This window comes from Pelophylax lessonae, assembly GCF_965119305.1.
Source record: "Pelophylax lessonae genome assembly, chromosome: 10".
In the NCBI taxonomy this organism is placed as follows: domain Eukaryota; kingdom Metazoa; phylum Chordata; class Amphibia; order Anura; family Ranidae; genus Pelophylax; species Pelophylax lessonae.
Window position 1 is genome coordinate 237849857 of NC_138777.1, and position 27522 is coordinate 237877378.

A 27522-nucleotide genomic window follows, 5' to 3' on the forward strand; every position below is an offset into this window, starting at 1 on the left:
TTGCGGGCGTTTGCGTTTAGAACCGTTCCTAGAGGTCAAAAAAATGATTCCCCTTTAAAATGGAAAAACGCGAACGCTAAACGCGGGTCATCGCGTTCAGACGCGTTCAGACGTGTTCGGACGCATTTGTGCGTTTGAAACGCCGGGAAACACACGTTCGAACGCAAATAATTGCGTTCTAAAAAAAGTCCCTGAACGCAACTGCCTGCAAATGACTGTAAACGGCCTGGTGTACATGGACAGATAAGATAAAATGTAGATGGGTTCAGGGGGCTTCTGAAAAAAACGCCCAACTGCTCCTAAACGGCCATTTCCAGCGTCCCGTGTACATGGAGCCTTATAGTGCAACATCTAAAAATCGCACAGGTCATCAAATATCATCAAAAGAAAGCTCTATTTGTGGGGAAAAAAAAGGACATCAAGTGTATTTGGGTGCAGCTGTTCGTTAAAGTGGACCTCGACCTTGAGTCGCATCGAAGTCGGTCCAAAGTAGTGCAGCGAGTATTTTAAAGTGGCACAGATATGAACGGCACTCATTGGAAATCATGGGGTGCGATCTGTCATGCGACTTTGCAGTCCCAAATCACAGGACAAGTTGCAGAACTGGGAAAGGGGCCTTATAATCACTTCCAGGGACAGTTTTGTTCCTTTTGTGATAAAGTAAGCACCCCCTATCAGTGGTAAGTGGTTGGTCTCCTCACTCCTGTAACTGCTACATCTGCAGGACAGCTTTTTCTATAGAGAAACATCAGACTTGCTGGTAGGATCATTGGGTAATAATACTGTAAAGGGAAAGAAAGTCCAAAAAAGGAAACGAATGCAGGCATCAGATCTAGGAATTGGCAAGCTGCAATAAAATAAAAGTTGGGTTTAGTGCTGCTTAAACTTGAAGACTTCACTGACAACATGCTGCTCCACCTTGTTATCTAAGTGGAGGGTGTGAAGCATTATACAACAAAGTCACCTCCAGGGTCACAGCCCCGGCTCTCATTGGATGGATGGCGAGCCTGGCTGGGTGTTTGTGGGCGGAGAGCAGACACAGCACACGGGAGCCGCCTGCTGTACTAGGCCGCAGTAAAAGCCTCGGGCTGGAGTGATCGGCGTGGCCGACGATGGGGCCCTTACTGCTCGGGGTGCGGGGGCGCCACCTCTGCCTGACGGGTATCCGGCGGCTGCTGGCCCGGAGCGGGTCACAGGGCAGCCTGGTGCAGGTAAGAAGATGATTGCTGGCCCCAATGGAGGAATATAATGGATTATTATTGTTTATTATGACAGGACATGGAGGCCAGCAATGGAGGTGACACCTTCCTCTCATTTACAGGGATAGGCCCTGCAAACATGGAGGTATTCTGGGGTTTAATATTTGCAGTTATAGCAAAGATTTGTTTTGCTGAATGCAATCTGTTTACTTGTTATAAGTTCTAAAGAGGACCGGTCATCCCAGAGTGTCCCCATCATCAGAAAATTATGGGGGGTCACGGCTTCCTTCTACTTGTGGCCACCAGGGATGAGCTCAGGCCGGATCAGAACCTCCTCTGACCGCCAGGAAGCTGTCACTGCAGGCCGCACATCATGGGCAGCCGACGCATGGCATGCACCATGGCCGCCCACATACAAGGGGTGTGTATACATGCAGGTCAGGGAATGCCTCGACCCCTTGTGATTGGCGGCTGCAGGTTAGGAATGCCTCGGCCCATTATGATTGGCGGCTGCAGGTTAGGAATGCCTCGGCCCATTATGATTGGTGGCTGCAGGTCAGGAATGACTCGGCCCCTTGTGATTGGTGGCTGCAGGTCAGGAATGCCTCAGCCCCTTATGATTGGCAGCTGCAGGTCAGGAATGACTTTGCCTTATGTGATTGGCGGCTGCAGGTCAGGGAATGCCTCGGCCCCTTGTGATTGGCGGCTGCAGGTCAGGAATGCCTCGGCCCCTTATGATTGGCGGCTGCAGGTCCAGGATGCCTCGACCCCCCCCCCCCCCCTTGTGATTGGCGGCTGCAGGTCAGGAATGCCTCGGCCCCTTATGATTGGCAGCTGCAGGTCAGGAATGCCTCGGCCCCTTATGATTGGCGGCTGCAGGTCTGGAATGACTTTGCCCCTTATGATTGGCAGGTCAGGAATTACTTTGCCCCTTATGATTTGTAGCTGCAGGTCTGGAATGACTTTGCCCCTTATGATTGGCAGCTGCAGGTCAGGAATGCCTCGGCCCCTTATGATTGGCAGCTGCAGGTCAGGAATGCCTCGGCCCCTTATGATTGGCAGCTGCAGGTCAGGAATGCCTCGGCCCCTTATTATTGGGGGCTGCAGGTCAGGAATGCCTCGGCCCATTATGATTGGCGGCTGCAGGTCTGGAATGACTTTGCCCCTTATGATTGGCAGGTTAGGAATTACTTTGCCCCTTATGATTTGCAGCTGCAGGTCAGGAATGCCTCGGCCCATTATGATTGGGGGCTGCAGGTCAGGAATGCCTCGGCCCATTATGATTGGGGGCTGCAGGTCAGGAATGCCTCGGCCCATTATGATTGGTGGCTGCAGGTCAGGAATGCCTCGACCCCTTATGATTGGCGGCTGCAGGTCAGGAATGCCTCGGCCCATTATGATTTGCAGCTGCAGGTCAGGAATGCCTCGGCCCATTATAATTGGCAGCTGCAGGTCAGGAATGCCTCGGCCCCTTATGATTGGCAGCTGCAGGTCAGGAATGCCTCGGCCCCTTATGATTGGCAGCTGCAGGTCAGGAATGCCTCGGCCCCTTATGATTGGCGGCTGCAGGTCAGGAATGCCTCGGCCCATTATGATTGGTGGCTGCAGGTCAGGAATGCCTCGACCCCCCTTATGATTGGCAGCTGCAGGTCAGGAATGCCTCGGCCCCTTATGATTGGCAGCTGCAGATCAGGAATGCCTCGGCCCCTTATGATTGGCAGCTGCAGGTCAGGAATGTCTTGGCCCCTTGAGATTGGCGGCTGCAGGTCAGGAATGCCTCGGCCCCTTGTGATTGGCGGCTGCAGATCAGGAATGCCTCGGCCCCTTGTGATTGGCGGCTGCAGGTCAGGAATGACTTTGCCCCTTGTGATTGGCGGCTGCAGGTCAGGGAATGCCTCGACCCTTTATGATTGGCCGCTGCAGGTCCAGAATGCCTCCTTATGATTGGCGGCTGCAGGTCCGGAATGCCTCGGCCTCTTATGATTGGCGGCTGCAGGTCCGGAATGCCTCGGCCTCTTATGATTGGCGGCTGCAGGTCCGGAATGCCTCGGCCTCTTATGATTGGCAACTGCGGCTTTCCCGCACTCTATGTGTGCAATACAACTGCACAGAGCCGGTGAATATAACATGTTTGTTTTTTTTAATTAACCTTTTTTTTTTTTTACTTTAGTAACACTTTAACACTCAGTTGTACATTTTACTGTTGATTCTTTCTTACATCTTTGCTGTGTGTATTTCTATTCCAGACTTTGCTGTGCAGGAGGATAACCCCCACCTGTAAGGGGATAACTGGCATCCTGGTAAAGAAGCATATTATCAGAGACCCGGTTCAGCTATGGCGGCTGCTAGGTTGGTGGTTCTTCTTCAGTAATAAAGAACAGACTGCAGAGCTTTGTCTACGGCGATATCATTTTTTCTGTGCTCTCTCTTTTAGGGGGAATTCAATATTTTCAGAATACTGAATCAAGGAGACAAGAAAACAAAAAAGAAAATTCAAATGGGAGAAGTCAACAAGACGATGATGGTAGGAGAACAGACCTTTGTATTGGTTTGATGGACAGAACACACAACAGCCCCCCTTCCCCCAGCCACTTCTTCTATTAAGCCTATCAGACACCCAAAAGCCCCTTTCACACAGGGCGGAATCTGTCCAAGAGGATCAGCCTTCTCATTGGGGGATCTCTCTGCTTATTCCCACTGAGCAGGCAGATGACAGGTCAAGCCGCTGTTCTCTATGGAGCGGTCGGATGAAAACGGACTGCATGTCTTCCCCATGTATCCCCCATCTGTCTGTTTTTAGTGGACAGGATCAGATCAGATGCCGGTGGGTGACAGCGGACACATGTCCCTGGCATCCACTGCCTCATAGACAACAATGGGTGGTCCAATCGGAAAAGATGGACAGGTGGACCTGATCGGTCTGCTGGTGTGAAAGGGGCCATAGATTTCTTTTGTTTTGCATGTGGGCTGAGTGAAACAAATGTAACAGATTCCTCTATCCACTCCAATCAGTGTCAATGGATGAATCTTCGGCTACGGCTGTTATTTACACTGCCTGCCTCTGATTGCACGCAGGAGCTGTTCAGCCAACAATTCTCTGCCTGGCTTTTTACATTTTTCTGCCAGGGACATCGGGCTTAGTGGTGGCGACAAGGCCACCAACTCATTCAACTTTGTCTGGTTTATCAATTTATGGCCAGCTTTAGCCTTACCGTTAACTATTTAGTGACCAGAAGTAGGATGCTTAGGGGCCCAGACTGCATTTAACTACATCAGTATGCATTCAGTAACTATTACTACTTTGCCTAGTTAAATTTATTTTTACATTTTCTTTTTCAGATTTTTATTTGGTACATGGTTTTATTGCATAACTCCATTTTTTTTGACACTTTAAAATGGTTTGTTGGATGGAAGCTGGTCCAACGAACTATTACCTCCGCTAATAGATCAGTGTTAATTTCGTCGACTAAAACGTTTTCGTCGACTAACATAATTCAGATGACTAAAATACGACTAAAACTAAAATGGCATTTTAGTCAAAAGACAACTAAAACTAAATGAAAATTTAGATTTTGAATATTAGATTTTTCACTCCAGGACCAGCAGTAGTATATAATAAGTTTGGAAATTGTAGAGAAATGCTTAAATAATGCATTACAAATTACAATTGAACTACACCCATTCGAATATAGAGGACTAAAATGAGCTTTAGTCGACTAAAATGTAAGACATTTAGTCGACTAAAATATATTGGAGTTTTAGTCGACTAAATACGACTAAAACTAAAACACTTGCAGAAGACTAATATGGGACTAAAACTAAAATGCCATTTTAGTCCTAAGACTAAGACTAAAACTAAATTGAAATTTGCTGCCAAAATTAACACTGTAATAGATGCACCCGCTGTGAGCACTGTGTAAACTCTATGTAGCATGAGCTACATACTGTATACCAGAGTTGTATAAAGTACTCGAAACCCATACTTTAGTACAAGTGCTCGATTAAAAAGTGGCTTGAGTAGAAGTGGAAGTGCTCAATCAAAAAGTGACTTGAGTAGAAGTACTAAAGTATTCAACATTTTTTGTACTTAAGTATTGCAAGTAGTTTTTTAAAAAAATTTGCTACTCAAGTACTGAATGTAAAAGTTCAAGTACTGTGTTATGTAGTTATTAAAGAAAGAAGTCAAAAGTTTGAACATCATATTGTTTATTATTTCAAATGCAGCTTTTATTTATACATACAGTAGCTTTTATTTTCGTATGCGCTGATAATACACGTTTTGAGCTTCATGAAACCTATTACATATAATTACAAACCTATTACCTATACAAATGGGGTCCCCTTTTTCTTATGTTACATGACATCAACTGGCAATACTTGTTCGCCGTGGAGAAGGAACCCTCATGATTGTGCTCACCTAATCCAGCAAATACTACCAAACAGGTCGTATTGTAGTTGCGACATCTAGCGGCCACGCTAGTGTATGCAACCTTCATTCACTGATTTCTCTCACAGTGGGAATTTCTTCCTTTCACTTGCCTCACTGGCACCTTCTACAAGCAATATTATAATTTTACACTGGCACACTATCCAGTGGCACTATTCATTTGTCTTTTATTGCACTGAATTGATTAATTTGTTTATTTATTGCCCTGAATTCATTTAATTTATTTATTGATTGGAATAAAAAAATTTCATCTTTTCAACCTATTTATTTATTTGCAACTTGCACACGAGCACCTTCTCACAGTGGTCACAAAGAAATATCCTTGTTCACAAAAGGATTATTTAATTTTATATGTGCACTATTTATTTATATTTATTTTTATTCACTGTTTTTCCAATCACTCACACTATGGCACATATATTTTAAAGTGACAAGGTGTCACTTAGAGGTAGCGCCGGGGCAACTTCTTTTGCACTTTCTACTACCTTCATGAAACCTGCCATCTACTGTTCTGGCAGTGGTAATTTTTATAATAGTAACGAGTAACTATGCAGCACAAAAAAAAAATATCGGAGTAGAAGTATTGAAATCATCGAAAAAATGTAGTGATGTAAAAGTGGAAGTAGGAGAAAAAAATTCTACTCCAGGAAAGTACAGATACCGCCTTTCCGTACTTAAGTACAGTAGTGAAGTAGTTCTACTTAGTTACTATACATCTCTGCTGTATGCAGCTTTGTGCCAGCAGTGGTGCAGGGACTTCTTATCCCATTCCCAGAACAAAATCGAGCTGGTCTGAGCGCTGCTTAGCCATTCACAGAAAGCTTTGTAATTCTATTGAGAAGTACAAGGATTCCTCTGATTGGCTGAGGTGGAGGCTGATCCATCGGAGAAAGTCTTGTACGTGTTCATAGAATATTGTGTATGACTTTCTCTATGTACAGCGAGTGCACAGAGAAGCAGCAATATTTTCCTATACTGCAGTGATGGGGAACCTTGGCACCCCAGATGTTTTGGAACTACATTTACCATGATGCTCATGCACTTTGCAGTGTAGTTGAGCATCATGGGAATTGTGGTTCCAAAACATCTGGGGGTGCCAAGGTTCCCCATAACTGCACTATAGTCACCCTTCAAATGGGTGGAAAATATTGCTAGGATTTTTGTGCAAGAAGGGTGCTGGAGCTCTACTCAAGGAGTCTTGTAACTATAATTGTAAAGTGAGCCATAAATAGAAGGTATATAACCTAGATTATGATTTTTGATTACAGTTCTTGTATTTTGTGTGCGGCTTGCCTGGGGCAGCACAGCTGTTCTTCCTTTGGGGCAGATTTTCTCTTATAGCAGCGCATACAGTGAGGGAAAAAAGTATTTGACCCCCTGCTGATTTTGTACCTTTGCCCACTGACAAAGAAATGATCAGTCTATAAATTTAAGTATTATTATTATACAGGATTTATATAGCGCCAACAGTTTGCGCAGCGCTTTACAATGTGAGGGAAGACAATGCAGTTACAATACAATTCAATACAGGAGGAATTAGAGGGCCCGGCTTGTTAGAGCTTTTAATGGTCGGTTTATTTTACCAGTGAGAGACAGAATAACAACAAAAATATACAAAAAATCGCATTTAAAAAAAGTTCTAAATTGATTTGCATTTTAATGAGTGAAATAAGTATTTGATACCCTATCAATCAGCAAAAAATAACAGACCTGTTATACTTGCCAGCTCTGTGTAATGGTTTTGCACAGAGCAGCCCCGATGCTTCTCTTGGGTCCCTCGCCGGCGCTTCTGGCCCCTCCTTTCTGCCAAGTGTCCCCACAGCAAGCAGCTTGCTATAGGTGGCACCCAAGCCGAGCCGCAGCTCTGTTTTTCCATTTGGACTCGGAGCCCTGGTTCGGCCATGCCCCCTCTCTCTTCTTATTGGCTAACTGAATTGATAGCAGCGGGAGCCAATGGCACTGCTGCTGTGTCTCAGCCAATCAGGAGGGAGAGACAGCCGAGGCACTCATGCACATCGCTGGATGGAGACGGCACTCAGGTATGTATTAGGGGGGCTGCACACAGGTTTTTTTTTTTTTTTTTTTTTTTTTTTTTTTTTATCTTATTGCATAGAATGCACCTTTTTGCCTTTTACAACCACTTTATTGTTCAAACCAAAATAATTTACTGTCTGGCTGAACATTCTTTAGTCATGTGTGGTGCTTGTCACTAACTGCGGTCTTTGTGGTTTCTTAGATGAGAAGAAGAATAAGGAGCAAGGATTTCTCATGCTGTATCGGCGGTTCTTTGTGGTGCTGGTGGTGCTCACATTGTTCAATATCCTGGCTACTAGGAGCCAAAATGTAGAAATCTCCTGGAACGACTTTGTAAATGAAATGTTAGCCAAGGGTGAGGTGGCACGGGTGGAAGTTGACCCGGAGAGGGACTATGTGTATGTGCATCTGTATAGTGATGCAGTGCTGGTGGGCCAAGTGGTGAGTCCTTTTCCTTTTCTTTTTTCTTAGTTTATTTATCTTATTAAATCTTTAGGTGGCATCATTGACATTGCAGCATGGCAGTATTGGCACTTTTTGTATTTTATGCTATAAAAGTAAGTTGAGAATCCCAACAAAAAACAAAATAGTGTAGCATTACCTTTTAACCCTATATCTGCCAGGCCTGAGAGTGGGGGGGTTTCAAAAACAATTGGGAGGCTTCAGCCTCCGGGATTGAGTGTAAAACTGAGAGGCACACTCCTGCCTGGCAGGTGAAAGCATTTGTGCGGCAGCACTGCTGCCCGATTGCTCACACACCCCTCCCTGGTAACGGTGCCCCAAAACGCCCCCCCCCCCACTGCCTTGCCCGCCATCTGAGTTCTGCTTGGTCATTTGCAGGCCCAGGAGCGAGATGGCAGGTGGTGGTGGCTGGAGGGGAAGGAGAAGAGTGGACACAATTCCGCTCTCCTCCCCTTCTAGCTGTGACCTGGAAAGTGACGTCTCTGATGTCACTTCGGGGGCAGGATCTCAATGTCTCCTGCTAGTTTAGCCAGGAAAAGTTTTTTTTTTTTTTTTGCAGTGCGATCGGCATTGCAAAACATTCAGTGGAGCCCAGAGGACATTGGGGATCTTTTAGTCCTGATCACACTTGTGTGACCTGAAGCAATGCTTGTGTAATCGTGGACCTCAGATCGCATCAAATTGAACCAGTGTAGTGCAGGGACTACTTTGACTTTGCTGCGACTTGAAGTTGCACAGATATAAACGGTACCCATTGGAAATCATGGGGTACGGCTTGTCATGCAACTTTGCAGTCCTAAGTTGCAGGACAAGTTGCGCAAGTGTGAATGGAGCCTTAAGAGAACCTGTCCCCTAAAAAAACAGCACATCAGGCTTTCTGTCCTCTATGTAATGGGGAAAAAAATGGTAAGTTTGAAAATGTATTTTCTTGCAAAAAAAAAAAGTTATTCCCAAGCACATTTAACCCCCCCCCCCCCAAAAAAAAAAATTACACTCATATATATACGCACATACAAACGTAAATGCATGTGTGGGGGCGCCTACGCATGAAAACGTTGATTGTTGCCAACCTACAAGACATTTACTGACACGACACCCAAAATTTACTGGCACAGCCAAGTTTTTACTGGCATTTCTAAAAGTTACAAAATTACAGATTTAAGTGCGAATGTCAGTATTTAGGCTACAAACACAAACAATATGCAATTAGCAATGTGATTTAAGGTAGTTATTAAAGCAAAAGACATATTTCTCATTTTATTTTTTTATATAGTAAGTAGGTCAGTGACACTAACGGCAGCGTACAGATCATGATGACACCTCGCCAACATGACACATCACCTCCTGAGTCACAGTGACAGTCTCTCTCCACGCCAGGTGGTTCCTTCAGTCCTAACATCACTGACAGTCCTGCTCCTGACTTGCCTTGCTCCTGTCCTGTAGACCCGCACACAAAGCACCGGCCGCTTCGGTCAGCTCCCTTGCACCATGACATCACACGACATGCTCAAGCACCGCCTCCCCCAGATCCGCCCTCCCCCCCTGCCTGCGCCACCAAGACAGATGGTAGTAGGCACTCTGATGGTCTCGGCTGGCTCTGGATCAGAACTCCGTATTCAAAAATGCAGATTTCGGCATTTTGAATACTTTAAAGTGCAGTGGGGGTGTTTGGGGTCTTTTAGACCCCCGATCCCTCAATAAATGTATTTTTTTTCAAAACACTTGTGTTTGAAAGACCACTGCACAAATACCACCTGACAACAAATATTGCAACCACTGACATTTTTTTCTCCAGAGTCTTTGCAAAAAAATAAAAATAAAATAAATAAATAATATATATATATATAATGTTTGGGGGTTCTAAGTAATTTTCTAGCAAAAAATACTGATTTTTAACTTGTAAACAACAAATGTCAGAAATAGGCCCAGTCCTTAGGTGGTTAAACTACTTGCAGACTTCCCCGTGCACATATACGTTGACGGGGCAGCTGCTCTAGGCCAGGCATGTCCAAAGTCCGGCCCATGGGCCGCTTTAATACGGCCCCACAGGTAATTTGGGAAAATACATTGGCATCATTCAAGACTTTTATTGCTGCCATCATTAATCATCAGTGGGTTCATATAGTGCTTACACGTGGTTAACCCTTGTGTGATTGATTAGGGAGCACGCATGCTCCGATTTGAGATGAATATATTGTAAAATCTCAGTTCATGTTAGTTGGTCTAAATCAGTTATAAATATATTTGGACACAACATGTATGCTTGGTGTTATGTTCCTGTTCATATTTTTTTTTAACTTAAAAGTTAACAGACAACCTTTATTACCAATAATATGTAATGTACTTTACAATGTTCCTTACATATATTTCATCTTTTTGGATTTTTTTTTCATCTGACCTTCAGATAGAAAAGGCAGAGAGATTTAACACCTCCATGTGATGAAATGAAAAGTATGCCGTTTGCAATAAACTTTGCATAAAATAGTTAATTTGCATTTTATTTTAATGGTCCAAAGAATGTCAGGCAAAATGGTCGGCCCTCACACATGTTCACTTCATCAAATCTGGCCCTACAGGTATTTGAAAAAAGCTCTAGGCCATCTTTATGTAGAACAACAATTCTTTTTCTCAGATCCTCAGAGAGTTCTTTGCCATGAGGTGCCATGTTGAACTTCCAGTGACCAGTATGAGAGAGTGAGAGCGATAACACCAAATTTAACACACCTGCTCCCCATTCACACCTGAGACCTTGTAACACTAACGAGTCACATGACACCGGGGAGGGAAAATGGCTAATTGGGCCCAATTTGGACATTGTCACTTAGGGGTGTACTCACTTTTGTTGGCAGTGGTTTAGACATTAATAGCTGTGTTGAGTTATTTTGAGGGGACAGCAAATTTACACTGTTATACAAGCTGTACACTCACTACTTTACATTGTAGCAAAGTCTCATTTCTTCAGTGTTGTCACATGAAAAGATAGAATAGAATGATTACAGAAATGGGAGGGGTGTACTTACTTTTGTCAGATACTGTATATTTTGGCCTACATCTACATTTATGAAAATAAAATATATATATATATATATTTTATAACAGAAAGTAAAAAATATATTTTGTAACATTTTTTGTTTTCTTTAGTTTATATAATCCTAAAAACAAAAAAACTGAGGTGATCAAATACCATCAAAAGAAAGCTTTATGTGTGTAAAAAAAAAAAAAAAAAAAAAAAAATATATATATATATATATATGTAATTTTGGTACAGCGTTGCATGACCGCCTTAAAGTAGCGCAGTGCTGAATAGCAAATAATGGCCTGGGCATGAAGGGGGTAAAATCTTCCAGAGGGGATGTGGTTAAAACCTGAAACGTTTATTGGTTGGTGAACATATTGTTCTCTATTCATGGTAAGATCTTTATAGATTGATTTCAGAATGTTTTGTTTTCAGTAGGTCAGGGTTGTGTTTCTAATAAAGTTGTGACATTTTGAAGTGCTTTCTATAGAACGCAGCTTAGTGGATGATGATGTAAAAGCGAGCATTTAAAGGAGGCTTCTTCTTCTTCTACACAGGCCAGACGCCAAGTCTACAGAATGAAAGTTGCCAACATAGACAAGTTTGAGGAAAAGCTTCGTGCTGCAGAAGATGACTTAAACATTTCGGTGATGGATCGAATCCCCGTCACATACCGGCGGACTGACTTTTATGGAAAGTACGGCGAGTCCTTCTTGTCTAGCAGACATTTTTCAGCCATATTGAATCGTTTGAGGCGGGGAAGCAATTGTGGTGAATGGAGAACAGCAGTATTGTGTTTCCCAGCAGAGGTTTAGCCTAATTTGGGAGGCAAAGTTCCTGCCGCCCACAGCGACTAATCAAATTCCTTCTCTAAAAAGAAAAGGAAAAAAAAAAGCGTGTGTGTATATTAGGGACGCACCAATATCGGTGCCGATACCGTGTAATTGCACAAGTACTCATGAAAATGGTCCAATACCGGAAACAAATACTTTACAGTGCACCCATGCAAAATGAATTCAAAGAATCACATGCAATTTGAATAGGAATGCAGTGCGATTTCTGTCCTAATCGCATGCAGTTTCCCCGCACTGCTCCTGTGTGAACCCGGGGTGAAATGACTATGGCAAACCTGGGCTCACACAGGAGCAGTGGGGAAACCACATGCAATTCAGACAGATTCATTTTGTATGGGTGCAAATCGCAACACGAAGTATCAGCACGCTGTATCGACGAGTACCTGACTGAAAGTATCTGTACTCGTAAAGGGGTATCGGTGCAATCCTAGTGTGTGTGTGTGTGTGTGTGTGTGTGTATATATATATATATATATATATATATATATATATATATATATATATATATATATATATATATATATATATAATTAATAAATAAAAAAATTTGCGTGTAAAGGCAGGCATCCCAATACTTTTGTGTGTGTATGTGTATATGTGTATATATATATATATATATATAATATAATATAATGCAGAGAATGAATGAGACATTTTTAAATTAATATTCCATATTAATATTATGCATATCGCATGTTTCCCCCAGTCATCTTCCAGGACAACCCCTGAGAGATGGAGCTCCTCCCACCAGACAGGAAACACATTGCCATTAGCTCTTTAAAAGGCGGTCCCTCTGGCACCTGACCAGTTTATCCAAGAATGGATGGACAAAGCTGAAAAATAGTTAATCAGAACACCAAATCACCGTAAATGCAAAAGGGTGGGAACGTTCTGTCCTGGAAGACTCCTGGAAACCGACTTACCGTGAAGTCTTACTCCGGTTTCCCCCCAGTCGTCTTCCAGGACAGCCCTTGAGAGGATGAACAAGTACTCCCCAGTTTTTAGGGGGGGGGGGGGGGCGGTTACGGCTTGGAGGACTTTCCTTCCAAACGCTTGATCCTGGCTACCCAAAATGTCCAATCAATAGTGTTGAATGAACGTTGACATACTTGACCACGTGACAGCTTTACATATTTGTTCTGGGGGAGCACCGGCTCTCTCTGCCTAGGATGTAGCTATTGCTCTGATGGAATGTGCATTCAGTCCCTGCGGAGGATCCAAGTGTAGAGTCTTGTAACCCTCTGAGATGGCCATCTTTATCCACCTAGCTATAGTCCCTTTAGAGGCTGGCCTCCCTTTACGCTTTCCTGAGAAGAGGATAAACAAGGCCTCTGATGTTCTAAAGCTCTTTTTTGCCTCCAAATAAGACACCTTCTGACATCTAGTAAACGTAGCTGCTCCTCATTGCTATTAGATGGTCTATTGCAGAAAGAGGGTAGTACTATATCCTAGACGTTCTCTCTGCAGGAAGACACCGGAAGTAATTTCTGGTGGATGATAGGTCATCACTGGGCGCCGGAAGTCGTGGTTCTGGCCTCTAGGCGCAGAGTGCAAGGGGAGCGCCGAGCCACTGTCTTAAAGGACGATAGCACGAGCTTAAGGCGCCAGTGACCAGGAGCAGAGGGACATCATGGCGGCATCCCACGCTACAGGGGAGGCAAGCACCGGCTCATCACAGGTAGGCTGGCAGTGGCCAGAGCCATATTATCCTGTGTAATGTATTTTTGGAATGGAGGTGGTTGGGCCTTACAGACTGAAGATCCAGGGGGAATCTTAGCAGTTTGTTTTGGGCACCCTGAGCTTAGACACTGTGAGGAGGGGTTGGACAAGGGGCCTCTTAATAAACAGACTCCCTTTTTTTCTATCTATCCCCTCTCATAAAAAAAACTTCTAGATCAGAAAAAGCAGCGGCTAAGACTGAAAAGAGAAAGTGTTCTTCCTGTGCTGCCAGGCTGTCATCCGGCTATACTAAGACCTTATGTCCCACATGCATTACCGCAGTAAAAAAAGCGAGGACGATTTTCCATTTTCAAAATTTCTTTGCTCTTTCAAGGATGAGGTGCAATACGCTTTTCAATCTTTCGAGAAGTTTATTGCGGATGCGCAGGGGACAAACACGGCTGCGAGTCCGATCAGCTGCCCACCTCTCCTACTCCTCTAGCTTTAGGCTCAGGAGAGCCTTCAGAGAATAGGGAGAACCCCCCCCCCCCCCCTAATATTACTGACCCAGATTCCTCCCAGTCAGACTCGGGTCAGGGAGATGCCTCAAAATCTACCAGGATCTGACTTTCTTTGAAAGAAGTGGATGAACTTCTCAGAGCTATATACGATACCTTAGAGATTATGGAAGAAGAAGCTCTGCTTTCAAGGCATGATAGAATGTACCAGGGCCCGAGCAAGAAGAAGCCCAAGGTATTCCCAGTGCACCAAGTCATGACGGATATGGTGCTCAGGGAGTGGCCAGAACCAGAGAAGAGCCCCTTTTTTTCCAAGTAGCCTAAAAAGAAGGTTCCCCTTTCATGAGGATCCAAAGTCAGTTTGGAACCATTTGCCCAAAGCTGGATGCCCCCCCTAGTGTAGGTTTTAAAACATTTAGATCTGGCCTCTGAGGACAAGGGGCACCTAGGGGACCCCATGGATTAAAGGTGCAATATAATCCTGAAAAGATCATGGGATACCTCTTTGGCCAACCTCAGGCCGGCTTTAGCTAAGACCGGTGTAGCAAGACATTTTCAGGTGCAAGAGCACCTGATGGCGGGTACCTCCAGGGAGGAGTTGTTAAAATCTTTTCCCATGCTCTTTAAAGCAGTATTCTTTATTGCAGAGGCCTCAGCTGAGTCAGTGAAATTATCAGCCAGAGCAGCTTCGCTATCCGTGGCAGCCAGGAGAGCACTTTGGCTCAAAATCTGGCCGGGGGGATACAGCCTGTAAGTTGCACTTATGAAGCGTGCCTTTTTCTGCCATTTTTCTTTTCGTCCCTTAGTTGGATGAAGCCCTGGACCGTACAGCCGATAGGAAGAAAACCTTCCCAGTTAAAAAGAAGTCCTTTCCTAGAAAAAGTTTTCGTCCCTAGAGGGAACAAAATAGAGAACAGGACAGAGAAACCAGACCAAACCAGAGAAACAAATATGTAAAGCTGCCACGTGGTCAAGTATGTCAACGTTCATTTAACGCTATAGATTGGACATTCCGGGTAGCCAGGATCAATCGTTTGGAAGGAAAGTCCTCCAAGCCGAGCCCCCCCCCCCCCCCCCAAAAAAAAAAAAAACTGGGTGAGTACTTGTTCATCCTCTCAAGGACTGTCCTGGAAGATGACCGGGGGAAAACCAGAGTTAGACTTACCGGTAACTCGGTTTCCAGGAATCTTCCAGGACAGCATGTTCCCACCCTTTTGTATTTATAAGGTGATTTGGTGTACTGTTTAACTATTTTTCAGCTCCGTCCTTCCTTTCTTGGATAAACTGACCAGGTGCCTGAGGGACCATCTTTTTAAAGAGCTAATGGCAATGAGTTTCCTGTCTGGGGGGAGGAGCCCCGCCCCCTCCATACTTTCCTGAGTCTGATCCATAGTTGCGCACTAGAGCAGCGACACTTACCCTTCTCATAGCATTTTTGCTCACTAGTCTTACTCTTTGTACGTGTTACTTCGTATAACTGGATGTGTCTTTTACTTTGTCTCACAATTGATTGTTGTGTTCCTACACATCTCAGGTAATTAATCATCTTTATTTTTTGCTTTTCTCCCCCTCACAGATTTACGTACGCTTTAATCATCGCTTGCTTTGCTGCTGGCGCTTTATACTTATTTTTCCGGGCAGCCGGGATGACTGGCCGTCAAGGAGGTTTTTCCGCTTTTGTAAGTTTTAGAGCGTAATATTCTTGTGTCTGGTTTCTTCTGCTCTGTCTACTGTTTGCTTAAGTTTATGATCCCCTACCGACATATTAAAAATCTATTAATGTGATTATGGCAAATTCTAAAGTATCATCATAGAGTGGCACTATGGACACGCCATGATACTCAGTGCCTCGTCCTAAATCATAGAAACCAAAAAAGAAACAAAAATGGACTTTGATGGCACAGCATTCTATCACAAACCAGTACCGTATATACTCGAGTATAGGTGGACCCGAATATAAGCCGAGACCCCTAATTTTACCACAAAAAAGTGAGTCAATACGTTTTCCCGAGTATAAGCCTAGGGTGGGAAATGCAGCAGCTACTGGACCACCACAAGACAGAAAACAGGGGCTGCGGGCATGGTACAGGAGATGGCGCAGGTCCTAGTATAGGCATTGCACAGGTCATGGTAAGGGCATGGCACAGGTGATGGTACAGGCATGGCACAGGTGATGGTACAGGCATGGCACAGGTGATGGTACAGGCATGGTACAGGCATGGCACAGGTGATGGTATAGGCATGGCTCAGGTCATGGTACAGGCATGGCACAGGTCATGGTACAGGTGATGGTATAGGCATGGCACAGTATGTACAGGCATGGCACAGTAGGTATAGGCATGGCGCAGTATGTACAGGCATGGCACAGGAGATGCAGTGCTGCGGGCATGGTACAGGAGAATGTCCTGTACCATGCCCGCAGCACTGTATGAGGAAATGCAGGGGCTGCGGAGGAGTCTCATTTACCTGTCGGTGAGGCGCCTTCGATTAAAAAATCGCGCCGCCCGGCACCAATAAGTCACCGCAAATGCGCCGCCGATGCTCGGGAAAGCCTGAACACGTTCGGCTATTCCCGGGCATGCGGCACATGCGCAGTGACACGTCGGCGCCAAGTAGCGCCATTTTTGAAAAGACAGTGAAGCCAGTGACTCGAGTATAAGCCGAGGGGGGCATTTTCAGCATGAAAAAACATGCTGAAAAACTCGGCTTATACTCGAGTATATACGGTAAGTTATATAAAAAATATATTTTATTCCATTAATAATAAAAAATCAAAAAAAAAAAAAAAAAATAATAAAAAATCTTACACATACATAAATGAATTTTGCATAAAAACAGTGAATTAACAGAGAATACCCTCCTCCAATGTACGGACGGCCCCGGATAACACTAACAATCCTGATGTTGAAAATCAAACTTCATTATAACCAAGTGAGTAAACCCCACCAACAAAGATGGTGACTTTAATTGGGTATGGATGACAGAACATCAAGAATGTGGATCCAGCGGTTGACATTTGTCTAGGGTCTACCATGTTTTGCGCAATTGCGCTTCCTTAGGAGATGGTCAACGTGGGCCAGCTGTAACTTCTTTAAAAAAATACAGAAGGTAAGAATATCAATAGATTATGAACAATCGCATATACTATAATGATTTACAGCCAACATACTACAATATTATTTATATGGAGGTAATAACACTTACACATAAATAACTGTCAATGTTTCACTTAGACTGGAGGAATCGACAATGCAAGGGGAGTCCACCCTCAGCTAATAACGTGATTAGAATTTTTTTTTTTTTAAATCACAAACATGTTATACTTACCAACTCTGTGTAATGTTATTACACAGAGCACCCCCAATTCTCCTCTTCTGAGGTCCCATGCCCACGCTCTGGGCTCTGCCACCTCTCCGTGTGCCACCATAGGAAGCCACTTCTTATGGTGGCACATGTGTAGGCTCAATACTGAGCCGCGCTCTGTGTGTCCTTTGACACACACAGTGAGGCTGGGTCCTGCTCCCCATTTATCCATCACTGGATTTGATTGATAGCAACAGGAGCCAATCGTTGCTCTCACTGAGTGCAGCAAGGAAGGAGAGAGAGCAGCGACACTGCTCTAGGGCACAGAACTAGATTAGGATCTGGCTCAGGTAATTATTTGGGAGTGGAGGGTAATATAGGAACTAGGATGCAGAAAAATGGTAGCAGGTGCTCTGGACTGATGAATCAAAATGAGAAATAGTTGGCTGTAGCAGGAGGCAGTTTGTCGGAGGAAGGGCTGTAGAGCAGTACAATAATGTGTGTCTGCAGGCAACTGTGAAGCATGGTGGAGGTTCCTTGCAAGTTTGCGGCTGTGTTTCCTCAAATGGAGTTGGAGATTTGGTCAGGATCAATGGTGTCCTCATGGCTTAGAAATCCAGGCAGATACTTCTCCATCATGACCATACCATCAGAGAGGCGTGTGATTGACCCTGAATTTATTCTGCAGCCAGACAAGACCCCAAACATACAGCCAATGTCATTAAGAAGTAAAGGAGAACAAGAACAATATCTTTAGAGTAAAGAAGAACAAGGAGTCCTGGAAGTGATGGTTTGGCTCCCACAGAGCCCGGATCTCAACATCATGGAGTCTGTCTGGGATGAGGGATGTGAGGCAATCGACATCCACAGAAGATCTGTGCTTAGTATTTCAAGATGTACATAGAACAACCTACCTGCCGGGTTCCTCCAAAAACTGTGTGCAAGTCTACATAGAAGAAGGTGGGGGGGGGGGGGTTACCCCAAATATTGGATTTTTCTTCTCTTCATTTCTATTTTGTTAATTGATAAAACAAAAAAGCTATCAACACTTTGATTTCTGAAAGCATTTTATTTACAGCGTTTTTCACCCCTGCCTAAAACTTTTGCAAAGTACTGTACCTGTTTTAAGGAAGTCAGTGACAGCCGAGGAGGAAAAGTATGAATGGATCAAGAAGAGCAAAAGATTGCCTGCTTAGGAGAAAAGCTGAGCCAGTTTGTATTTTTTTGTTTTGTTGGCTGTGTCCCTTTGTGAGGCTTTCTCATCACTGATTTCTCATCACAGTCTGCGTTCGGTGCACGCGCTTTATGCACCCCCCCCGGCCCCGGCCCAGACTGTAACTACAGACAGCTGCATCCTCTAATCGCTGTCTATAAATGGCTGTATGCAGCAGCTGCAGGTCCTGAGAACATTTTTACAGAGGCTCCAGACTTTGCGATCCCCTTACAAGCATATGCATGCTGAACCCTAAGGCTGGGATACACATGTCTGGCTTCAGATTCCAGTCCAGAGCGTTTCTGTTCATCGGTCCAGGTGTGATTCAAGGCCAAATTTTGTCCTGAAATTCCCACCTGAACCAGACTCAAAACCGCACCGTGGCCGCCCGGACATGTGTGAACCGGCTCCATTGAAAGTGGGTAAAAACTCATCCAATTCGCATACACTATATTACCAGTAAAAGTATTGGGACGCCGGCCTTTACACACACATGAACTTTAATGGCATCCCAGTCTTAGTCCGTAGGGTTCAATATGGAGTTGGCCCTCCCTTTGCAGCTATAACCGCTTCAACTCTTCTGGGAAGGCTGTCCACAAGGTTTAGGAGTGTCTATGGGAATGTTTCACCATTCTTCCAGGAGCGCATTTGGGAGGTCAGGTACTGACATTGGGCAAGAAGGCCTGGCTCAGTCTGTGCTCTAATTCATCCCAAAGGTGTTCTATCGGGTGGAGGTCAGGACTCTGTGCAGGCCAGTCAAGTTCCTCCACCCCAAACTCGCTCATCCATGTCTTTATGGACCTTGCTTTGTGCACTGGTGCGCAGTCATGTTGGAACAGGAAGGGGCCATCCCCAAACTCCTCCCACAAAGTTGGGAGCATGAAATTGTCCAAAATGTCTTGGTATGCTGACGCCTTAAGAGTTCCCTTCACTGGAACTTAGGGCCAAGCCCAACTCACTCATCCATGTCTTTATAGACCTTGCTTGGTGCACCGGTCCAAATCATTTGATGGAGGGGGGGGATTATGGTGTGGGGGTGTTTTTCTGGGGTTGGGATTGGCCCCTTAGTTCCAGTGAAGGGAACTCTTAAGGTGTCAGCATACCAAGACCTTTTGGACAATTTCATGCTCCCAACTTTGTGGGAGGAGTTTGGGGATGGCCCCTTCCTGTTCCAACATGACTGCACACCAGTGCACAAAGCAAGGTCCATAAAGACATGGATGAGCGAGTTTGGGGTGGAGGAACTTGACTGGCCTGACCTCAACCCAATAGAACACCTTTGAGATTAAATAAAGCACAGACTGTGAGCCAGGCCTTCTCGTCCAACATTAATGTCTGACCTCATGAATGTGCTTCTGGAAGAATGGTGAAACATTCCCATAGACACTACTAAACCTTGTGGACAGCCTTCCCAGAAGAGTTGAAGCTGTTATAGCTGCAAAGGGTGGGCCAACTCAATATTGAACCCTACGGACTAAGACTGGGATGTCATTAAAGTTCATGTGTGTGTAAAGGCAGGCGTCCCAATACTTTTGGTTATATAGTGTATGCAAACCCAGCCTAAAAGACATGTTCAGGCCTTCATGGGAACCCATAAAAGAGCCTAAAAGACATGTCTAGGCTTTCATAGACCTAATAGGCCAAAGATCACCTTGAGTGTTGAGTACCAGCCAATGCTGGGGCGTTTTTGGCGTATGCAATTTGTCTTTATGATTGTCTTTGGAGCCATTCAGCTTTATTTTCTGAGCACTCAATGTTACATCTCTCTCTTTTCAGAATCAGCTGAAATTGGCTCGTTTCACCATTGTAGACGGAGCTTCTGGGAAAGGAATCAGCTTTAAAGATGTTGCAGGGATGCATGAGGCTAAGATGGAAGTTAAGGAATTTGTGGATTACCTAAAGGTAACTTTTAACTGTAGTGATGAGTATAGTTCAATCCTCACTGATTGTCACTTTGTTAGCTAAAGCACTGTGGGATCAATTCACAAAGAGTTAGAGCTACATGATTATTCGTTAAAAGAATCGCGATCTCCATTCCCCCTCATGATCTTAAGGCCTCAGGCACACAGGGCATTTTTGCAGCTTTTTAGGAGCGTCAGACGTTTTTTGCAGCTTAAAAACACCCTTCCATGTTATCTTATGGCCTCATGCACACACAGACGTTTTGCAGCTGTAAGTGGCACAGGCGTTTTCAAGCTGCAAAAAATCCCAGGGCCAGTGCGTTCTGAGGACCAGCATCAGAGCTGTATAAAACATCTGACGCTGCTAAAGGCTGCTTAATGTTGCTTATACAGCGTTAAGCTACGTTATACATTTTTTTTTTTTTTATGTGAAAATCAATGGTTCCCTATGGAAGTCGCATCACAAGTCGGATCAGGATGATCCGACTTGTGGTGCGACTTGCGCTCTGAGGATCTTAAGGGGGAACTCCATGCCAAAATGGGAAAAATAACCGGCGTGGAGGTCCCCCCCAGGTTCCAAACCAAGTCCTTTGGGTCTGGTATGGATTTTGAGGGGAGCCCTATGTCGAAAATAACGACTTTGGGTTGCTCCCGCAATCCATACCAGACCCTTATCCGAGCATGCAGCCCGAGAGGTCAGGAAAGGGGAGGGGAGGAGCAAGCGGCCCCACCCCCTCCTGGACTATACCTGGCCACACACTGTCAACATGAGGGGGTGGGTGCTTTGGAGCGGGGGGGGGGCTCTGAACCCCCCCGGCCCCAAAGCACCTTGTCCCCATAATGATGAGGACAAAGGCCTCTTCCTGACAACCCTGGGCGGTGGTTGTGGGGGTCTGCGCGCAGGGGGCTTATAGGAATCTGGACGCCCCCTGTGACAAGGGGGCCCCCCCAGATCCCAGACCTCCTCCCTATTTGAATGAGTAGGGGGTACATTGTACCCCCTACCCATTCACCCCCAAAAAAGGCAGTGTAACTAATGACAAGAGAAGTCCTTTTATTAAAAATCTTCCTCCAATCTTCTCCCTCCGGAGAAGGGCATGAACGAATTTTAGCCCAAAACAGTTATGGAACCTTCCTATTTTTGTATATTTGTATAGATTATTATTTTTTTTTTTTATTTCAATAAATTCACAGCAATCCTGGACTTTTTTTTTTTTTTTTCCTAAAAGGCTGAGTGCCGTTCACCACACACACACACACACACACACACACACACACACACACACACACACACACACACACACACACACACACACACACACACACACACACACACACACACACACATAAAAGAAGTCCTGTTTTTGTCAACACATATATACCATTTTCTTATTTCTCAGTGGGCACCATCCCTTTATGTATAAATTGAAGAACGTCCCCATTTTTAAGTGCAAAACAAGGCAGGGAGACCATGGATGGGACTTTGTATGTGCCAGCAAGAAAAAAACACAAAAATAACAAAATTACCAATTTATATTCCATAAAGGGTAACATCAGTAAAATACAAAACACTGTTAAAAACAATAAATTCATGTATACAGTTCTTCTTGCAGTATTAGGGCATACAGGACCAAAGCATCAGCAAACCTAAACTTTTCTTTTATGTGTGTGTGTGTGTGTGTGTATGTATATGTATATGTGTATGTATGTATATAAAATATATATATATATATATATAATATATATAGAGAAAATAATGATTTGATCCCCTGCAGATTGTGTAAATTTGCCCACTTACATAGAAATGGCGGGTGTATAATTTTTATCATAGGTGTACTTTATATGATAGAGACGGAATATCAACCAAACATCCAGAAAAAACACATAATACAAATGTTATAAATGGAGTTGCAGTTCAGTGAGTAAAATAAGTATTTGATCCCCTTAGTAGTTGGTGGAGAAACCCTTGTTGGAAGCACAGAGGTCAGACATTTCTTGTAGATGGTGACCAGGTTTGCACACATCTCAGGAGGGATTTTGGTCCGCTCTTCTTTACAGATCTTCTCTAAATCCTTAAAGGGTAAGGGTATATATATATATATATATATATATATATATATATATATGTTGGCTATTGATCATGAAACCCCTAGCAACCTTGTGGAGGAAGCAACCTTGTGGAGGAACCCTGGTTGAGAAAGGCTGGTCTATATAATTAAATTTCTGCCATATACAGGATCTAATATATATAATATAGGATATATTCAGGATCTCTTGATGTGATTGAACTTCTGACTCTTATGTTAATGTGCAGAATCCAGAGCGATATCTACACTTGGGGGCTAAGGTACCTAAAGGCGCGTTACTTCTCGGGCCGCCAGGATGCGGGAAGACTCTGCTTGCTAAGGCCGTAGCTACAGAAGCGCAGGTGCCATTCCTGGCAATGGCCGGCTCAGAATTTGTGGAGGTGATCGGAGGTAAGACGATTGCTTGAAAACGAGCTCATTGGCCCACAGCACTGGGCTTGACAATTCCTCTGTGCACACCCTGTCTTATGCTGTTTACTTAATTATATTGTAATTTATATCACAAAACAAGATGGAAGGCGCAGCGGCCTAGTGCATTATCCTAAAAACATGACTTTATTGTTGTAAAACGTGGTAAGTATTCTACTCACGAATTGGTTCCAGTTAAGGAAAATTAATTTTATTTGGGTACAGCGTCGCACAACTGTGCAATTGTCAGTTAAAGTAATGCAGTGCCGAATTGTAAAAAATTGTCTGGTCATTAAGGCAGGGCTTGACAAATTTGCCTGAAATCTAGGAGCCAGCTAAAAAAGTTAGGAGCCAGTTTTTTTTTTTTTTTTTTTTTTAAACCAAGCTTTATTTCCAAAAAAATAACATACTAAATTTACACATAAAGACGACTAGAACCCCACTCTCCTCTATAGCGCAATCGGATGGAAACAGACTGTCTGTTTCCATCCCATGCCATCTGATCCGATCCACGGGATGGATAGAAAATAAAATCACCTCCCGTCTGTTTTTGGTGGACAGGATGAGATGGCGGCAGATTACTGCTCCATAGAGGAGACTGAAGGGTCTGATCAGGTCTGCCTGAAAAACCGACAGGCGGACCTCATCAGACAGCCCGTGTGAAAGGGGCCTCTGGCTGTGGCATGGCGATGAGGAAAAAAAAAATATATATATATATATATATATATATATATAAGAAAATTCTTATTTTTTTTTTTTTAAATAATTTACAGAATAAATAAATGATAACCACACTCCCTGTCCACTTACCTTCTTAGCGGTATTCCCGAGCGTGGCTCGGGGTTAAATTTCAGAGCCACACTTGGGGTACCGCCAGAAGCATCGCTGGATCCTGAAAGCGGGGTTACTTACCTTGTCACCGGGATCCAGCGATGTATCCCGGCAGTGTCTAGCGGCGGATCTTCCTCCCGATCCTCTCCATGCCCCGGCTTCCGTCTCCTGCGACGCGGCAAATTCAAATGTAAAACACACTGATACAATGCAAAATAAAAAAAAAATCACATTAGTTTGCCCCCCCAGTGCCCTTTCCTGCAGTTTTACTGTAATATATATATATATATACAGTGGGTACGGAAAGTATTCAGACCCCCTTAAATTTTTCACTCTTTGTTATATTGCAGCCATTTGCTAAAATCATTTAAGTTCATTCTTCTTCCTCATGAATGTACACATAGCACCCCATATTGACAGAAAAACACAGAATTGTTGACATTGTTGCAGATTTATTAAAAAAGAAAAACTGAAATATCACATGGTCCTAAGTATTCAGACCCTTTGCTCAGTATTTAGTAGAAGCCCCCTTTTGATCTAATACAGCCAGGAGTCTTTTTGGGAAAGATGCAACAAGTCTTTCACACCTGGATTTGGGGATCCTCTGCCATTCCTCCTTGCAGATCCTCTCCAGTTCTGTCAGGTTGGATGGTAAACGTTGGTGGACAGACATTTTTAGGTCTCTCCAGAGATGCTCAATTGGGTTTAAGTCAGGGCTCAGGCTGGGCCATTCAAGAACAGTCACGGAGTTGTTGTGAAGCCACTCCTTCGTTATTTTAGCTGTGTGCTTAGGGTCATTGTCTTGTTGGAAGGTAAACCTTCGGCCCAGTCTTAGGTCCAGAGCACTCTGGAGAAGGTTTTTGTCCAGGATATCTCTGTACTTGGCCGCATTCATCTTTCCCTCGATTGCAACCAGTCGTCCTGTCCCTGCAGCTGAAAAACACCCCCACAGCATGATGCTGCCACCACCATGCTTCACTGTTGGGACTGTATTGGACAGGTGATGAGCAGTGCCTGGTTTTCTCCACACATACCGCTTAGAATTAAGGCCAAAAAGTTCTATTTTGGTCTCATCAGACCAGAGAATCTTATTTCTCACCATCTTGGAGTCCTTCAGGTGTTTTTTAGCAAACTCCATGCGGGCTTTCATGTGTCTTACACTGAGGAGAGGCTTCCGTCGGGCCACTCTGCCATAAAGCCCCGACTGGTGGAGGACTGCAGTGATGGTTGACTTTCTACAACTTTCTCCCATCTCCTGACTGCATCTCTGGAGCTCAGCCACAGTGATCTTTGGGTTCTTCTTTACCTCTCTCACCAAGGCTCTTCTCCCCCTATAGCTCAGTTTGGCCGGACGGCCAGCTCTAGGAAGGGTTCTGGTCGTCCCAAATGTCTTCCATTTGAGGAATATGGAGGCCACTGTGCTCTTAGGAACCTTAAGTGCAGCAGAAATCTTTTTGTAACCTTGGCCAGATCTGTGCCTTGCCACAATTCTGTCTCTGAGCTCTTCAGGCAGTTCATTTTGACCTCATGATTCTCATTTGCTCTGACATGCATTGTGATCTGGAAGGTCTTATATAGACAGGTGTGTGGCTTTCCTAATCAAGTCCAATCAGTATAATCAAACACAGCTGGACTCAAATGAAGGTGTAGAACCATCTCAAGGATGATCAGAAGAAATGGAAAGCACCTGAGTTAAATATATGAGTGTCACAGCAAAGGGTCTGAATACTTAGGACCATGTGATATTTCAGTTTTTCTTTTTTAATAAATCTGCAACAATGTCAACAATTCTGTGTTTTTCTGTCAGTATGGGGTGCTATGTGTACATTCATGAGGAAGAAGAATGAACCTAAATGATTTTAGCAAATGGCTGCAATATAACAAAGAGTGAAAAATTTAAGGGGGTCTGAATACTTTCCGTACCCACTGTGTGTGTATATATATATATATATATATATATATATATATATATATATATATATATATATATATATATATATACATACATGCATGCATGCATGCATACATACATTAAATTATTTATTGTTTTTTATTATATTATAATTTATGATTTTGTGTTTCAAACTTTATCATACCTGAGATGTTATAAAGAAGAACACACTGTAAAAAAAAAAAAACCTATGTAAATAGTTGGTTTGGGCTGCTCATTCTTAAGAATTACATGCAAAATAATTGTACCGCTTTCAGCACCTAAAATCCGAAAGAATCATACTGCCAGGGAGGTTAAGCAAAGGTAAGTGGACAGGGAGACGAAGCCTGCAAAAACTTTCCCCATATCTCCTCTTAGGAAGGAGATGGACAAGCATTGAGGACAGACATTAGTGACTGCTTGTCAAACTCCTGGCCAACCCAAGAGGGCGCCAGTTCCCCGTTCTTTGACTGAAGGCTTCAATTATCGGATGGCGCGGTAGTCTGTGCACTCGGTGAGTGGGTGGGGGGGCAGAAAAGGGACAGGACACCTCCTGCAGTGCACCCCAGGCGCCAGGTCGCTAATTCTAGTCGCGAATGCAACCTGGCGCCCGGGGTTTGTCGAGCCCTGCATTAAGGGGGTAAAACCTTCCAGTCCAGAAGTGGTAAATTAAGCTTTAGCGATAAAACCTGGACGCTGATTGTTTTATATGCAGAATTGTGACTAATTTTGCACTCTCTAGCTTCAGTAAATAAACCCAAAGGGTGTAAAAAAAGGATATTTTTGAAAAAGGCCACAGCAATGGTTAATAACGGACAGTGCTTTAGAAATCGAACCTTAGGCCCCTTTCACACGGGCTTTCCGATCCGGTCAGATCCCTGTCAGTTTTTCAGGCGGACCGGATCGGATGCTCCATGCACCCCCTATGGGGCAGCGGATGTCAGTGGTGACATGTCCCCTGACACCCGCTGCTATCCGATCTGATCCTGTCCGTGAATCCGGACAGATGGAGACCCTATTTTCCATCCATCTGGAGGATCGGGTCGGATGAAAATGGACAGGCGGTTTTCATTCGATCTCCCACACAGAGCGGAGACAGAGCTGTCATCAGCCTGCTCAGCGGGGATCGGCGGATCGATACCTACTGAGCAAAACTTCTGCCGGGCAGAAAACCTGTGTGAAAGAACCCTAACCAGCAACCTTTGGAGGAACCCCAAGATCCACGGAACCCTGGCTGGGAAAAGCTGTTCTACATACTGTCCTTTCATCTCTGCCATAGACCAATTCAATTTCCTGTTGATGTGTATGGAGCTCCAACTAAAGGCTAGGATTGTTTTTTAGATTTATTTTAATTTGCTGTAAACATGTAAATGCCTCATTACCTCTCTGGTCTCCCCTGTCCCATCAGGTCTAGGTGCGGCACGCATGCGCAGCCTCTTCAAAGAAGCTCGCGCCCGAGCTCCCTGCATTGTTTACATTGATGAGATCGATGCCGTAGGAAAGAAGAGATCCACAAACATGTCTACATTCTCCAACACTGAGGAGGAACAAACCCTGAACCAGCTGCTGGTAGAGATGGATGGTGAGGTGACGTCCCAATTACAGCCGCTCATCATGTGGTTTAGTTTGTATCCATTCATTAATCATTCGACCAACTTTG

General features: G+C 44.2%; 1 protein-coding gene across 1 annotated transcript in view; it reads left to right on the plus strand.

The window, feature by feature from the left end:
* Positions 1 to 1054: 1054 nt before the first annotated feature.
* The window catches only part of SPG7 (SPG7 matrix AAA peptidase subunit, paraplegin), a 49584-nt gene continuing 23116 nt past the window's right edge, over positions 1055 to 27522 (plus strand). The window contains exons 1-9 of the mRNA XM_082270747.1: positions 1055 to 1211; positions 3446 to 3548; positions 3634 to 3723; positions 7883 to 8121; positions 11716 to 11855; positions 15766 to 15868; positions 20482 to 20607; positions 22921 to 23083; positions 27271 to 27444. Coding sequence (XP_082126873.1) covers positions 1113 to 1211; positions 3446 to 3548; positions 3634 to 3723; positions 7883 to 8121; positions 11716 to 11855; positions 15766 to 15868; positions 20482 to 20607; positions 22921 to 23083; positions 27271 to 27444 — 1237 coding nt within the window. The 5' untranslated portion in view covers positions 1055 to 1112. The remainder of the gene's footprint in view (positions 1212 to 3445; positions 3549 to 3633; positions 3724 to 7882; positions 8122 to 11715; positions 11856 to 15765; positions 15869 to 20481; positions 20608 to 22920; positions 23084 to 27270; positions 27445 to 27522) is intronic.